The sequence below is a fragment of the Aspergillus affinis genome (genome assembly GCF_023601865.1).
Source record: "Aspergillus affinis strain CMG 70 chromosome Unknown NODE_12_length_464043_cov_86_772839, whole genome shotgun sequence".
Taxonomy (NCBI): domain Eukaryota; kingdom Fungi; phylum Ascomycota; class Eurotiomycetes; order Eurotiales; family Aspergillaceae; genus Aspergillus; species Aspergillus affinis.
In genome coordinates, this window is record NW_026515793.1 from 126,735 (window position 1) to 138,947 (window position 12,213).

Below are 12,213 nucleotides of genomic sequence, written 5' to 3' on the forward strand. Positions count from 1 at the left end.
TTCAAACCTTATCGGGCTTTGGAAGATCCTGTAGAGAGCAATCCAGACCAAGCACCCGGCTTCGTGGACATCCAACGAAGGAGGGCAAGAAATCACTCGCCTTAGAAACAAGCTGCGGAGGTTTGGTTTCAGAAGGCACCTCGCTAGGCATACACAGCCCTCAGAGTTTGCAATCCCAAACCACCACCAAACGTCCTCAAAGAACATGCAACTAACCGGAACCAGGACCTGCATGGGCTGTTTTGACAGTCTGCTTGTCGATACCCTTTCGTGCGGGCACAAGTATTGCAGTCAATGCATTGGTCGAATGGCATCAATAGCCGTGAAAAACGAGTGTTCTTTCCCTCCTAAATGTTGTTCTAAGGAGGTTCCATTGCAGAAAATACTGCGGACTCTGAGCCCGCAGAAGCAACGAACCTATGCTGCCAAAGTGCACGAATACGCAACCTCGATCTCGAGACGCCATTATTGCTCGGCACCTGACTGTGCGGAATGGATCCCGCCAAAATTCCTGAAAACTGGCGCTTCGTCCCATGCCTGCTCGTACTGTGGCCTGATTATTTGTTCCATTTGCCATCAAACGGCCTATGCTTCAAGTGTCTGTCCTTCGGATCCTGGATTAATCGTGGTCCTCGAGGAGGCTCGAATTCAACAATGGCAAAGATGTTACAACTGCGGTGCCTTGGTCGAGCTCACTTTTGGCTGCAATCATATTACATGTATCTGCAAAGCATAGTTTTGGTAGGGCCTTTGCTTACCGAGGGACCGTGATCCAATGCTAACGACACAAAGCTACAAGTGTGGTAATCTATGGAGTGCATGTACTTGCGTCGGTCCCATAGACCAACCCCTCGACCTTCTCTCAATGATAACCAACAACACACCAAATGGGGACGAGGCAGCCGAACTCGCGGCAGTGATCACCGCGGTGATGCGAGCTGACAGAGATGACGTATAAGAGCTTGATGGGGCAACAATCAATGCAGAGAGAGAACATATGCTTGTCTTCTGGATGAATTTTTCAAATATCAATAGTACCCTCGGTTCGGATGGATGGTTTATATCATAAACAATAGTTTGTAGGTGACTACATGTTAAGGCGCTAGATGGTGTGTGACAGGGAATCGAGAGTACATTTTGCGGTGTAATTACAGCGCCGTCAATAGTCGTAAAAGCCCTTTCCAGTTTTCTTGCCCGTCCACCCAGCGTCGACCATTCTCTTCAGCAGTCCCGAGGGCCGGTACTTGCTATCTCCAGTCTCGTGATGCAAGACATTCATAATAGCCAGGCACGTATCAAGACCAATGAAATCTGCGAGCGTCAAAGGGCCCATGGGAACATTGGTACCGTTCTTCATGATGTTATCAATGTCCTCGCGGCCTCCAACCCCGGTTTCGAGACAAATGACGGCTTCATTGATATATGGCATGAGAATGCGGTTGGCGAGGAACCCTGGCGAGTCAGCGGAGACGGAGGCAACCTTGTCCATGCGCTTGACAAACGCGATGGCACTTTCGATGGTTCCCTGGGAGGTCTGCAGACCCGCAATGATTTCCACCCCCTTCTGGATAGGCACAGGGTTCATAAAGTGCGTGGAGATAACTCGGGAGGGGGCCTGAAGGTCCCTAGGGTCCGTCGTCGTGGCCGCGGCGATTTTGGTAATCGAGATAGATGAAGTATTCGTTGCCAGAATGGCGTGTTTGGGAGCAATTTGCGCGATCTTCGTGAAGATGGATGTCTTGAGGTCGGGAATCTCAGGGACCGCCTCGATCACGAAATCCACCGCCGACAGATCATCGAGTTTCAGGCTAGATGTGATGCGCGAGCGAACGGTGTCGGCATCCTCCCGAGTCAGACGCTCCTTGGAGACATCCTTTTCCAAGAGCTTGTCTGGAAGCAGGTGAATCTTTTAGTGAACAAGCCCTAGGTAGGGGAGGCGTGGAATCCGAAGCACCAACTGACCGGCAAACTTGAGACCCTTGTCCAGAGAGGATTGAGAGTTATCAACTAGGGTTACAGGAACCCCAGCTTTGTTCGCAGCCACAAGAGCAATCCCCAATCCCTAATGTTCGGTCAATTACCACGTAGAGGCATCGCTGAAAGTGAACATTCTAGACTAACTGACCATCTGGCCTGCTCCGATAACTCCCAGCCTGTTAACCTCGGCAGCGCGAGCTACTGCGGACGTGCTGAATGCACGAGAGGCCATTGCGGAGCCGCAATGGCGGAGGGACGGGAGCGAAGAAGAGAACAACATATCCGGGATACCTAGTAAACAGAGCTGACAGCGAAGGAAGACGTAAGGGAAGAAAGTCAAGCATATAATCGATTTGGACCACGACCCCTGGGGAAGAGCTCCCATGTGATCCGACGTCATCGGTTATCCTCGGCTGTGCGGACCAACGGTTCCTCCGCGCCCGGAGAGCCGAACGCGCCGACGCGTGAACGACGCGTCCTCCGCGGTTTGACGGTAAAGTTGGCCCGCTCCAGGGGAGAACGACACCAGCACATTTGGCCATAATGGACGAGGAAATTGTACCTGTTGGCCAGACGGTGGAAGTCGTGGACCCGGATGTCCGCGCTCATGTCTACAGCCTTGTGACTGCGGTGAGTTGGTGGTCATCATCCCCATCCCTACACGGCCGCCGTCGCTGACTCCGTCAACAGCTGGGAGGATTCAACGGGGAGAATGCCGATCAATATGTGCTCGGTGATGATGCGCTGGCTTGCTTGCGAGACATCAAGCGCTGGCTGAAGCTGTACGATGAGAAACAAAACCGCATGGATGTGGCACGATGTCTGGGGGAAGCAAATCTGGTCAATGGTGACCTCGTGCCAATCCTTTCGCTCTGGAGCGGGGGCGTCCAGAGCAGTAAATACATGTCCAGGATTGCGCTGGCTTGCCGTGAGTATCTCCCTGCGGTTATCTGCTGTACCGTTAGTTGACTGCTTGTTCTGACAACCCGCAGTGGAATTGCTAGTACCCTTGACCTGGCCATTGGAAATCCATAACCAGATGACCGTTAATCACCATAGACATATGCCCTATCTGCAACATGCACAAGTCTCATATAAAAGACGCCTCCTCAGCCGTGGCAGTGCCAGTCTCCTTAGAACGATTATCCGGATTGGCCTACCCAGCATGGCAGTCCCCCGATCCGAACGAACGGCTCGAGACGAAGGAATTCTTAAGCTCGTGCTTTATTTGTTACGGAACATTGCAGTGATAAACACACATGCTCGCCTTGCAGCGGAAGGAGATGAGGAAGAGACATCAAGGTCCGCGACCCTCAACGCCTTCCAAGATCAAGATGCATTTGCTCTCCTCCTTACCATGTGTTCCAATGTTGGCGATGATTTCAGCATGCAAGATGTGGCTCTTCTTGAGATCTTGTTCCATATTGTCAAGGGGGTTGACGTGGAAAAGCTCTTTATGGATGACGCCCAGCGGAGTGCCAAGCGCACTGATGAGCTGGATACTCTTTTACGGCAGGAGTCTTCGCTGCGGAGGGAGTATGCTAAGAATGCACCGACACGACATGGTCGCTTCGGGACTATGATTTGGGTCAAACGAGATGATGCCAAGGTTTCTACCGTCTCTGGACAGGATATCCTTAAGGACAGCCAAGCAACACTTCACAAAATGGACCAAAGCAAGAAATGGAACAAGCCCCAACAGCGGCAGAAGAAAGAATTATCTACGCTGAACAACGATTTCAGTAGTCCTGTGCACCTCAATTCCACTGCGTCGAAGAACCTGCGCATGTTTGTGGAGGAATTTCTTGACTCTGGTTTCAATCCTCTTTTTACGCATGTCAGGAAGGCGATCGAGCGTGAAGCTGATCGTGTTCTGGACATAAACTCCCGCCAATACTTTTTCACCGTTGCTTGGTTCCTAGAGGCGGAACGGGCACGGCGTGTTCGCCAACGCCAGAGAAGAGCACAGAATGGAAAGCCTGATAAGGTGGCAGAGCCGGACAGTTTTGGATTGGTCGCTGGCGTTCTCAACCAGGAAACGTTTGTCTTCCTCAACCGATCAATGCAGTACAGTCTTGACCATAAAGACTGGGAGGACCTCAATGCTGCGATGCGTTGTTTCACGCAAATCCTGTTGACTGTTCAGGAAATGGCCTTATCACCCATTGAGGAGGACCAGGAAATTGCGGAGAATATACAGAATCGGATCTTCTACGAGGAAACGACCCATGATCGCATTCTTACAATCATCCGTGGATACAAGGACCAAGGGTTCGGCTACCTCGACGCAGCCACGAATCTTGCACACGTCTTCTTGAGAATGCTGGAGCGATATTCGAAAGAGAATGTTGACATGCAAGTGCGCTCTAAAAGACGCACTAGGCGTAAAAACAAGCAGGCCGAGAAGGCCGACGAAGAGAATGACAATGAAGAACAAGTCTCCGAGGATGAAGAAGATCATGCCGAAGCCGAGCGGGTCTCCAAAGAGCGCAAGTTTGATTTCCGACGCTTCGCCACTAAGTTCTGCACTCAGAAGTGCGTCGACACCTTCGTTGCGTTCACCAAATACTACAAGGAGCTCGACACAGAACAGTTGAAGCGCGCGCACCGCTACTTCTACCGAATTGCTTTCAAGCAAGAGATGGCTGTCTTGCTATTCCGTGTGGATATCGTCAATCATTTTTACACGATGATTAAAGGCCCTGGGGCTTTGGACTCCAGCCAGCCTATCTTCAAGGAGTGGGAGGAGTTAGTTCAACAAATTCTTCGGCGACTCATCAAAAAGATCGACCAACGCCCGGCCTTGATAACCGAGCTGCTATTTAGTAAAATCAACTCAACTGTGTCCTACCTGGAGTATGGTCATGAGAAACAAACGTTATCCACAGCCAAAAGACCTCCAGCCGAGATTGAGGTCAGCTCCAGCGAAGCGAAAACTACCGAGGAAAAGATCAACATTGTAATTGGGGCTTTGATCTTGGACGAACAGGGTGATTTGGTTGCATGGGTGGGTGACGTCCTCCAGACGGCGGCGGAAGAAAGAGCATCCTGGGAAGCGCAGGATGAAGCACAGGCAAAGGAGAACCCCGGAATACAAACGGCGCCTAATCCTATGATTGGTATGTATTGTCGCCTGATTTGAAATAACAAAACTAACAACCCATTCAGCTATTGTGCCACGGGATGATGGCTGTCAAAAGGCCATGTTCGCAAATGCTAAACTCCGTCTCTTAATGACCTTGGTCAAATTTGAGCGTCTCGGGGTGGAAGACGTGCCTGGTGCATCTTGGATCGTTCCCTCATCATTGGACTCAAACTATCTTCGGACGACAAAGGCTGCCATCGACCGATGCCTTGATAGTCCCATGGTTGGAGATCTTCAGAACGACCCTCGTGAAATGCTCCGACGAAAATATCCCAATGAACAGAGCGGTAACTCAAAACAAGCGACTCTCGATGTCAACTTTGGATCGGAGTCTGAGGGGGAGGATGTTCCGGACGGTCCCCTTTTCCCACCAAACCCTCGGTCCAAAACCCAGGCCCTTGACGAGCTGAAAAAGAAACGCAAGAAGCAGAAAAAGGACGTTGACAGTGCGCCTCCAGCCGACGAGACCCTGGAAGCACGTCGCCAAGCACGCCTTGAGAACACACGAGCCCGCGTCGCAAAGATCAAAAGTGACCTCTATGTTCACGCCAGCGACGAGGACACGGACGAGGGCGCGGACGAACGCTTTTTCGAGCTAGAAGAGAAAAGGAGGAAAGAGCAGGCAGAACGGGTGCGAAAAGCCTTACTTACCGGCGTTGTGCCGGAGATGAGTAGCGGCACAAAGAAGGGGAATGGGCGCAAGAAACGGCCGACCGAGCAAGGCGCAAGCCGGGTTCCGGGCAAACGACAGCGACGTGCCAATGCCAGCATGAGCGATGCCGATGAAGACGAGGATGTCCTCATGGACGGCGTGGACGTTGGAACTCCCGGGTCACATCGCAATCTCTCATCTAGTCCATCCATGGACGATGATCTTCAGTTCGATGACGACCTCGCTTTTAGCCGGGATCGGAATCCGAGACCAAAGTCTCCTCACGACCAAAGACTGGAACCCGACAGCCTTGAAGACGATAGTGGGATCACCCCGAACAACGACGAAGAGGATGGGCCAAGGCAGCCACCGGCTCGGCGGCGGATACGAGCAGGGTTTGTGATCGATAGCGATTCCGAATAATGAACAAAGCGGGGTACAGCGACGCCATATTCCCTCCTCCCTTACTACCTCAAACCTATAACCGACAACCAAATCTCTCCCTCATGATGGCTCAACGAGTTCGCTTTGTTACCCTGGACGTTTTTACCTCGCAGCCGTACGCGGGGAATCCTTTGGCTGCCGTCTTCCTCCCAGACCCAGAGCAGTCCGCCTCGCTTCCTCTGACCGAGCGCCAGAAACTATCGATCACGCGGGAATTCAATCTGTCCGAGACGATCTTCGTCCATGCCGGGAACAGCGATAAACGGACCATTGATATATTCACTACCTCTTGCGAAATCCCTTTTGCGGGCCACCCAACTATAGGCGCCGCCTCATGGTTTTTGTACCATTCTCCGATTCAACGGGAGAGGGAGCAAGTTCGATGCTTGGTCACAAAGGCCGGAGAGATTCCGATCTCACTACAACAGACGCCTCAGCAGCAGGGGGTATTGGCAATGATCGCACATAATGTTCGTTTCCATGCCGCGCGGTATCCGCTAAGTGAGCTACTCCGGCTTCACGTGTCCTTGACCCCATTCTTCCCGTCTGCAGTTCACAACATGCTGTCTTTTCCGGTGGTCTCTATCGTCAATGGGATGAGTCAAATCCACGTTGAGCTGCCTTCTTTGGAAGCGCTGGCCGCCGTGACGACGTCGGCCGGCGGCGAGGTGATCTCCGTCCACGGACCATACCTGGACGAAGGGTGGAGGTCTGGCCACTGCGTTCTATACTTCTACGTGCGAAACGTCGAGGATGCGCTATTGAAGACTCGCGTAATACGGTCTAGGATGATCTTAGGGAACGAGGAAGATGCGGCCACGGGCAGCGCCGCGAGTGGACTGGTGGCATATTTGTCCCTGACAAAGGAACCCCCCGGGAGGCACACGTATGACATTATACAGGGCGTGGAAATGGGGAGGCGCAGCCAGATTGGAATTGACATCACAACTGACCTCGAAAAAGTCGAGAAGATCGAACTGAAAGGAGCTGCAGTGACTGTGAGCCAGGGCACCATTTTAGTCCCTAAGGAGTAAAGAGGCAAACGGGCCAAATACGTGTAACTAAACCACATCGACAAACATGAACCTTTCCTAACTTGCTCCCCACCAACATCTTCCCCCTTAGACACCTGGTACCTCTTGAACGATCTTCCCTGGACACCTTGCCCCTTGGCATTTTCTCTCCGGCTTGCTAAAGTTCGAGGACTTTCTTTCCCATCCCTCACCTATAGCGAGCTTTCCGGCACTGGAGCGATAATGACGGAGAAACAGGCCCGCAGGTCTTCAGTTGTGAACTCATTCCAGACTCTCAAAAGCACCTTAACTGGACGCCATACGATCAAGGAGGACACGAGTTCTCAGAAGCACAGCCAACTGGCATTGGAGTCTGAAAATATTCCTCCACTTCCATGCACGCAGACGCCCTCTGGCTTCCCCTCCAATTACGTTTCCTCATGGATTCCAACTCCACCTAAGCCCCCCGCTAGAGGTGTGAGCTCTCATGGGAATTATCAAAGGGAAGGAAGAAGAAGCGTGCTTTTGTCTCTTGGCCAGCGATACCTGAGCAAAGGGAAAAGTGGTGGGGAATGTTGCTCCCTAACGACGCCTTGCGATGGTAAGAGACGTTACTCCATCTCTACATAATATTGATCAACAGCACCAGGCTAGCCTGGATGAAGTTCTAGTTGATTGATTCCGCGCTGAGATGAGCATGATGAATATACCCTGGAGTCCCAGTTCCAACTTCACGACCGACTGACATTCTGAGATAGCTGCTAGCAATGAATCCTTAGCCGACATCAGCTACAGTTCCCTGCCCGAGCGCCACAACAGCCTACCCTTCACAGAGACGCCTGTCGATGGACGGCCTACCTTGATCCCTACTCCAGAAATCCGAACCTGCGTGGGAGAACGAACAATAAGTCGGAAAGGATGGAGAACGAGGAAACCAAAGGAAGCGCGACCAGAGAGCCCCAGAGGGCAAGTGCGAATCACTCCCCCAATGACACAAGCACACCACCGGATACCAGAGAATCACCGATCACCTGTACCATCGAGGATGTTCGAGGTCGACGCACGCCAAAAGGAGCTGACGATGGCTTCAAGACGGATCAGGTGGACTAATCGATATGAAAACCTAAGGAACATGGGTCGAAAGGACCCGAAAGAATTCGAGTCCGGAGAAAGACCCTCGCAGTTCCCTCTCACTCGAATACCGTCATGCTTGAAGCGATCAGCCCCGGCGAGCCCTGTCTTCCAGGTCACCGAACCACAGCCTCGACAATACTGGCTGGGACGGTTCGTCACCCTCACCAATGCATTCCATTACGAGGACTCCTTCAACCAGCCGGACATTGCCACCGGATTTGGGATGCTGTCCAGCTATTCTCGTCCCCTGGGGTGTTCCGATATCGACCTCTCGAATTATCGCATTAAGCGGGCGTTCATGGTGCTCGAAAATGTCTGTACGACGGACGAGGCGAGTGCTAGTCTTCGGGCCTTCCGCGAGGACTATGTCAGGTTTCACGGCGATCGGTGGATGCGCTAGTTCCCCATCAAGGACATTGTCGGATGATAGTATGTGCAGATTCACAATCTTGGCGGGTTCTCCTGTCAAAGCAGAAGGTATCACGGCCTTGGTTGTTTATTGACTGGAAAGAAGATGAAAGAAAAAAAATTACTGTACAATGGTCATCGACTGCTTCGAGACGTCTGAATTTACTTTGTCATGAGTGCCAACTTCTCCCAGTTTACCCCAAAGACCCCAAAAACGCCTGAATCGAATCCAACCACCGTGCGCCGACATGAACAAATCCATAAACTTGCATCTTAACCTCTTCTCTCAATACAACCCTAGCCCATACTGTCGAGTCTATCTCATTTTCTACTCCTCAAAAATGCCGCCACTTGCTCATGTCTGGTGACGAAAAACATGCGTTTCCGATCGGACTTCCACACCAGAACCCCGATCTCCTCGGCGTAACGACACGGGGATTCGTACTCAGCCAGACTGACGAAATCCTTGAATAGAAACCCGGGCGTGGCTTTAACACGATCTCTTTCCAGTTGCCAAAGCCGGATCTGGTCCACCACGGTGGGCGGCAGGACGGAAGGAATACCGGCCTGGTTTGACGTGGACCGAGACGCATTATGTTTGCGCATCTGCGGGTGTGCATGCGTGGACAAGTAGGAAATTATTTGGTCGGCAGTGATTCCCATCTCGATGGCCCGACGCACGGACTGGCGGGTGATTTTGCCGGTGATTAGATTGGGAAACCGGTATTTCAGGGTGGTGAAGAGTGCAATGAGAGAGATTTGCAGCGGTGAGGAGGTGTAGGCATACAGCCGATAGTTCGTTTCAATAATGATGAAGCCAGAGCCAGCCTTGCTAGAGGGGGTGCCGGTGGGCCCGGAGAGGGAGCCCGAGATGGGATTGCTCAGAGCGCTGGAGTCGGAGGTAAGAGTGGTCGCGAGACGCGTGGGGTAGAAGTGGTTGGCCTCGGGCGAGTCTTGATAGACAATACCAAAGTCGGCCAGATCGGTCAATGTCCGAAGTTGAAAGGATGTCAGGTGTTCCTTTTGATAAGCCTTCCCCAGCTCCAGGCTGCTAAGGAGAAAAATAAAGGATAGGACCTCCACGCTATCCATTCCGATGGCTTCTGCGCTTTCAACGTAGAGGATGAGAATATGCCAAACCTGGGTGCTCACATCCTGCAAGACAAATGCGAACCCGTCTTGGGTTATTTCCACACGACGATCTTTGATCTCGACAAGATGTCCAGCCTGTAACAATTGTTTCACACCTTTGCTTAGATTCACATCACGCTGAATCCCTAGCCCACTAGTTCCCACCATGTACCCTAGCACCCCCTCCCATTGCCGACGGGCATACTCGTCCATATCGGCTATTGACACAGTCGGCCCGGAAGAGACATGCGAAAGAACGCCAAATGATTGCGTCTGTTCACCTCCCGTGAGAGCTTGTCGGAGGGAGGAGGAGAATGGATTGGTGACCATGTAGGCTCGAACATTGTCCGCCGTCACCGTATTTGATAGAATATGTAATCGTCCCAATATCGAAAGCGCATTGTCACGTTCCCTGGAGGTAGATGAAGAGAGGCACGTCCGCCGTCAATCGATCAATCCAATAATACAGGTCGGGATCGAGAAGGGGAAAGGAGAGAAACACAACACAAGGAACGGGAAGGGATCACTTACTTCAAGCTCTCGGATTTTACCCAGGTCTCTAGATCCGCTGCGGGGAGGGGATCCCTGAGGTAAAGAAGCGCCATAACAAAACATTTTGCTGGATCGCAGATCAGCTTGGTGTTTCAACGGGCCAACCCATCTGACGTACCAAGGTCGGGCAACATGCGCCTGAAAATAGCGAGTGCTGTAGAGGGCTGCTGGTAAAGCTTGTAGAAGACCGTCCCAGGGAGGCCTTCGAGATAGTCAAACGGACGGGATGGAGCGGCCACCATCTTGCCTGCAGAATTCACCAAAGTGTCACCTCCACGGCATAGTGCGTTTCCCTCGAGGTGATGGAGAGAATCGACAAAGCGAGAGCAAGAAAGAGGGAACGGAGGTCAAACGAGAAATTATGCGGTCCGGCGACCCGAGCGGCCACGAAGCGCAGTCCGATGCATGACCTCACAGCACTTCCGTACTCTCCCCGGCTTCCCTTCGTCGTCTCCTCTTCTTCCTTCTCTCTTTCCCCCCAACCCACGGTTTTTCTTGAAAATGACTGCTCTGCGGTTTGTGCGATCGGTGCGTAATCCCGTCGCCGTTAAATTCCCATGTCTCCTTCGCAATCTAACCATTCATAGGTCTGGGAGTCCTTTCGGGCTACTTCGGGATTGGAGCCTCGGTAGGTAACGTTGTTTATATATACATCTCATGGAAAATCCAATGTCTTGTCTCCTCATCCATTGTTTTCGGAGGGAAAGAGAGACTCAAACCCAACTGTAGAGATGCACGGATGACAAACATGACTGATAGCAAATTACCGGCGTCTCTAGTCTCCTCAATAATGTATGTATATGCCCCCCCCTCCTATATTCCGACTACAGTTATTCTGCCCACTTTGAGCATCAGGTGCACTGACTGATATTTTCCCAAGCTCTGTGTGACGGCTGCTAGACCGGGAACAGTCAATTTCGAACTGGACATTCAGAAGGAGCATACGGTAGTTCATCCCCTTCAGCTGATATCATTGCGTTGTGATTGACTGTCCGGTAGAATCGCCTGAGTATTCTCCACGGTGGCACCATTGCTAGCATGGGTATGCTGCTATTGACCAACCCTCTTCTTCTCCTTGGCTGTATCACTGACTATAGTTATGAAGTGGATCTTGGTGGATCATTGGCCGTTGCCTCCCGTGGGCTGTTTGCCACGGGGGTCTCAACCGACCTTAACGGTGCGTGGAAAGGTTCAAAATAGGATGATGCTAAATGGGTTCTGACTGCTCCTTAATTTCAGTTACCTATCTCAGCTCGGGAGGTAAAGTGGGTGATAAGATTCTTGCCGTATGTTTCTTTCCTGGCTAGAACCATGTGTACCCGGATGGATGCGTGTGCTAACATACCTCAAGGAGGTCAGCTGTGATAAATGTAGCTTGGCCCTTCCCCCCTGCCTATCGTTGTGATAGATACCTGTCGATTTTCTCTGGAGGCAACTGACCCATTCATGTTTCAGTTGGCAAAACACTTGCATACACCTCCATCAAATTTCTCAACAGCAAGGGCGAGGTTGTTGCAAGAGGAAGTCACACCAAGTAGGGACCACCTTGGATACCGTGGTATTTCACCTGGTCATAGAACCGTTTCACTGACAATCTTGTAGATATGTGGCACTTGCCTGGAAAGACCCTCAAAATATTGTTGAAGAGCTCGGTGGGCGTAAACAGCAATAGATCCTTTTCATCGCCTTGGAGAAAGCGTACATACACCTAGACACGTGCACGCAGTGTCATCCAATCATCATACCAAACAGGGTGA

At 51.7% G+C, this 12,213-nt stretch overlaps 4 protein-coding genes across 4 annotated transcripts; 2 read left to right on the plus strand and 2 right to left on the minus strand.

The window, feature by feature from the left end:
* Positions 1 to 1,159: 1,159 nt before the first annotated feature.
* On the minus strand, positions 1,160 to 2,209 carry KD926_001450 (3-hydroxyacyl-CoA dehydrogenase family protein; the record flags this gene model as incomplete). The annotated part of the gene is made up of 3 exons (XM_053096682.1): positions 1,160 to 1,890; positions 1,963 to 2,062; positions 2,126 to 2,209. The coding sequence occupies 3 exons, from the start codon at positions 2,207 to 2,209 to the stop codon at positions 1,160 to 1,162; spliced, it is 915 nt and encodes a 304-aa protein (XP_052959201.1).
* A 311-nt stretch (positions 2,210 to 2,520) lies between these two features.
* Positions 2,521 to 8,765, plus strand: tof1 (putative DNA repair protein (Tof1); the record flags this gene model as incomplete). Its single annotated transcript, XM_053096683.1, has 7 exons — positions 2,521 to 2,607; positions 2,668 to 2,905; positions 2,970 to 5,096; positions 5,146 to 6,169; positions 6,217 to 7,248; positions 7,450 to 7,706; positions 7,990 to 8,765. 7 exons carry the CDS (start codon positions 2,521 to 2,523, stop codon positions 8,763 to 8,765), a joined length of 5,541 nt encoding a protein of 1,846 aa, XP_052959202.1.
* Positions 8,766 to 9,094: 329 nt separating this feature from the next.
* Positions 9,095 to 10,698, minus strand: KD926_001452 (TFIIH/NER complex subunit TFB2; the record flags this gene model as incomplete). Its single annotated transcript, XM_053096684.1, has 3 exons — positions 9,095 to 10,316; positions 10,436 to 10,523; positions 10,575 to 10,698. The coding sequence occupies 3 exons, from the start codon at positions 10,696 to 10,698 to the stop codon at positions 9,095 to 9,097; spliced, it is 1,434 nt and encodes a 477-aa protein (XP_052959203.1).
* A 159-nt stretch (positions 10,699 to 10,857) lies between these two features.
* Positions 10,858 to 12,128, plus strand: KD926_001453 (PaaI family thioesterase; the record flags this gene model as incomplete). Its single annotated transcript, XM_053096687.1, has 8 exons — positions 10,858 to 10,984; positions 11,044 to 11,084; positions 11,337 to 11,402; positions 11,456 to 11,633; positions 11,696 to 11,742; positions 11,808 to 11,826; positions 11,912 to 11,990; positions 12,059 to 12,128. 8 exons carry the CDS (start codon positions 10,858 to 10,860, stop codon positions 12,126 to 12,128), a joined length of 627 nt encoding a protein of 208 aa, XP_052959204.1.
* Positions 12,129 to 12,213: the final 85 nt, after the last annotated feature.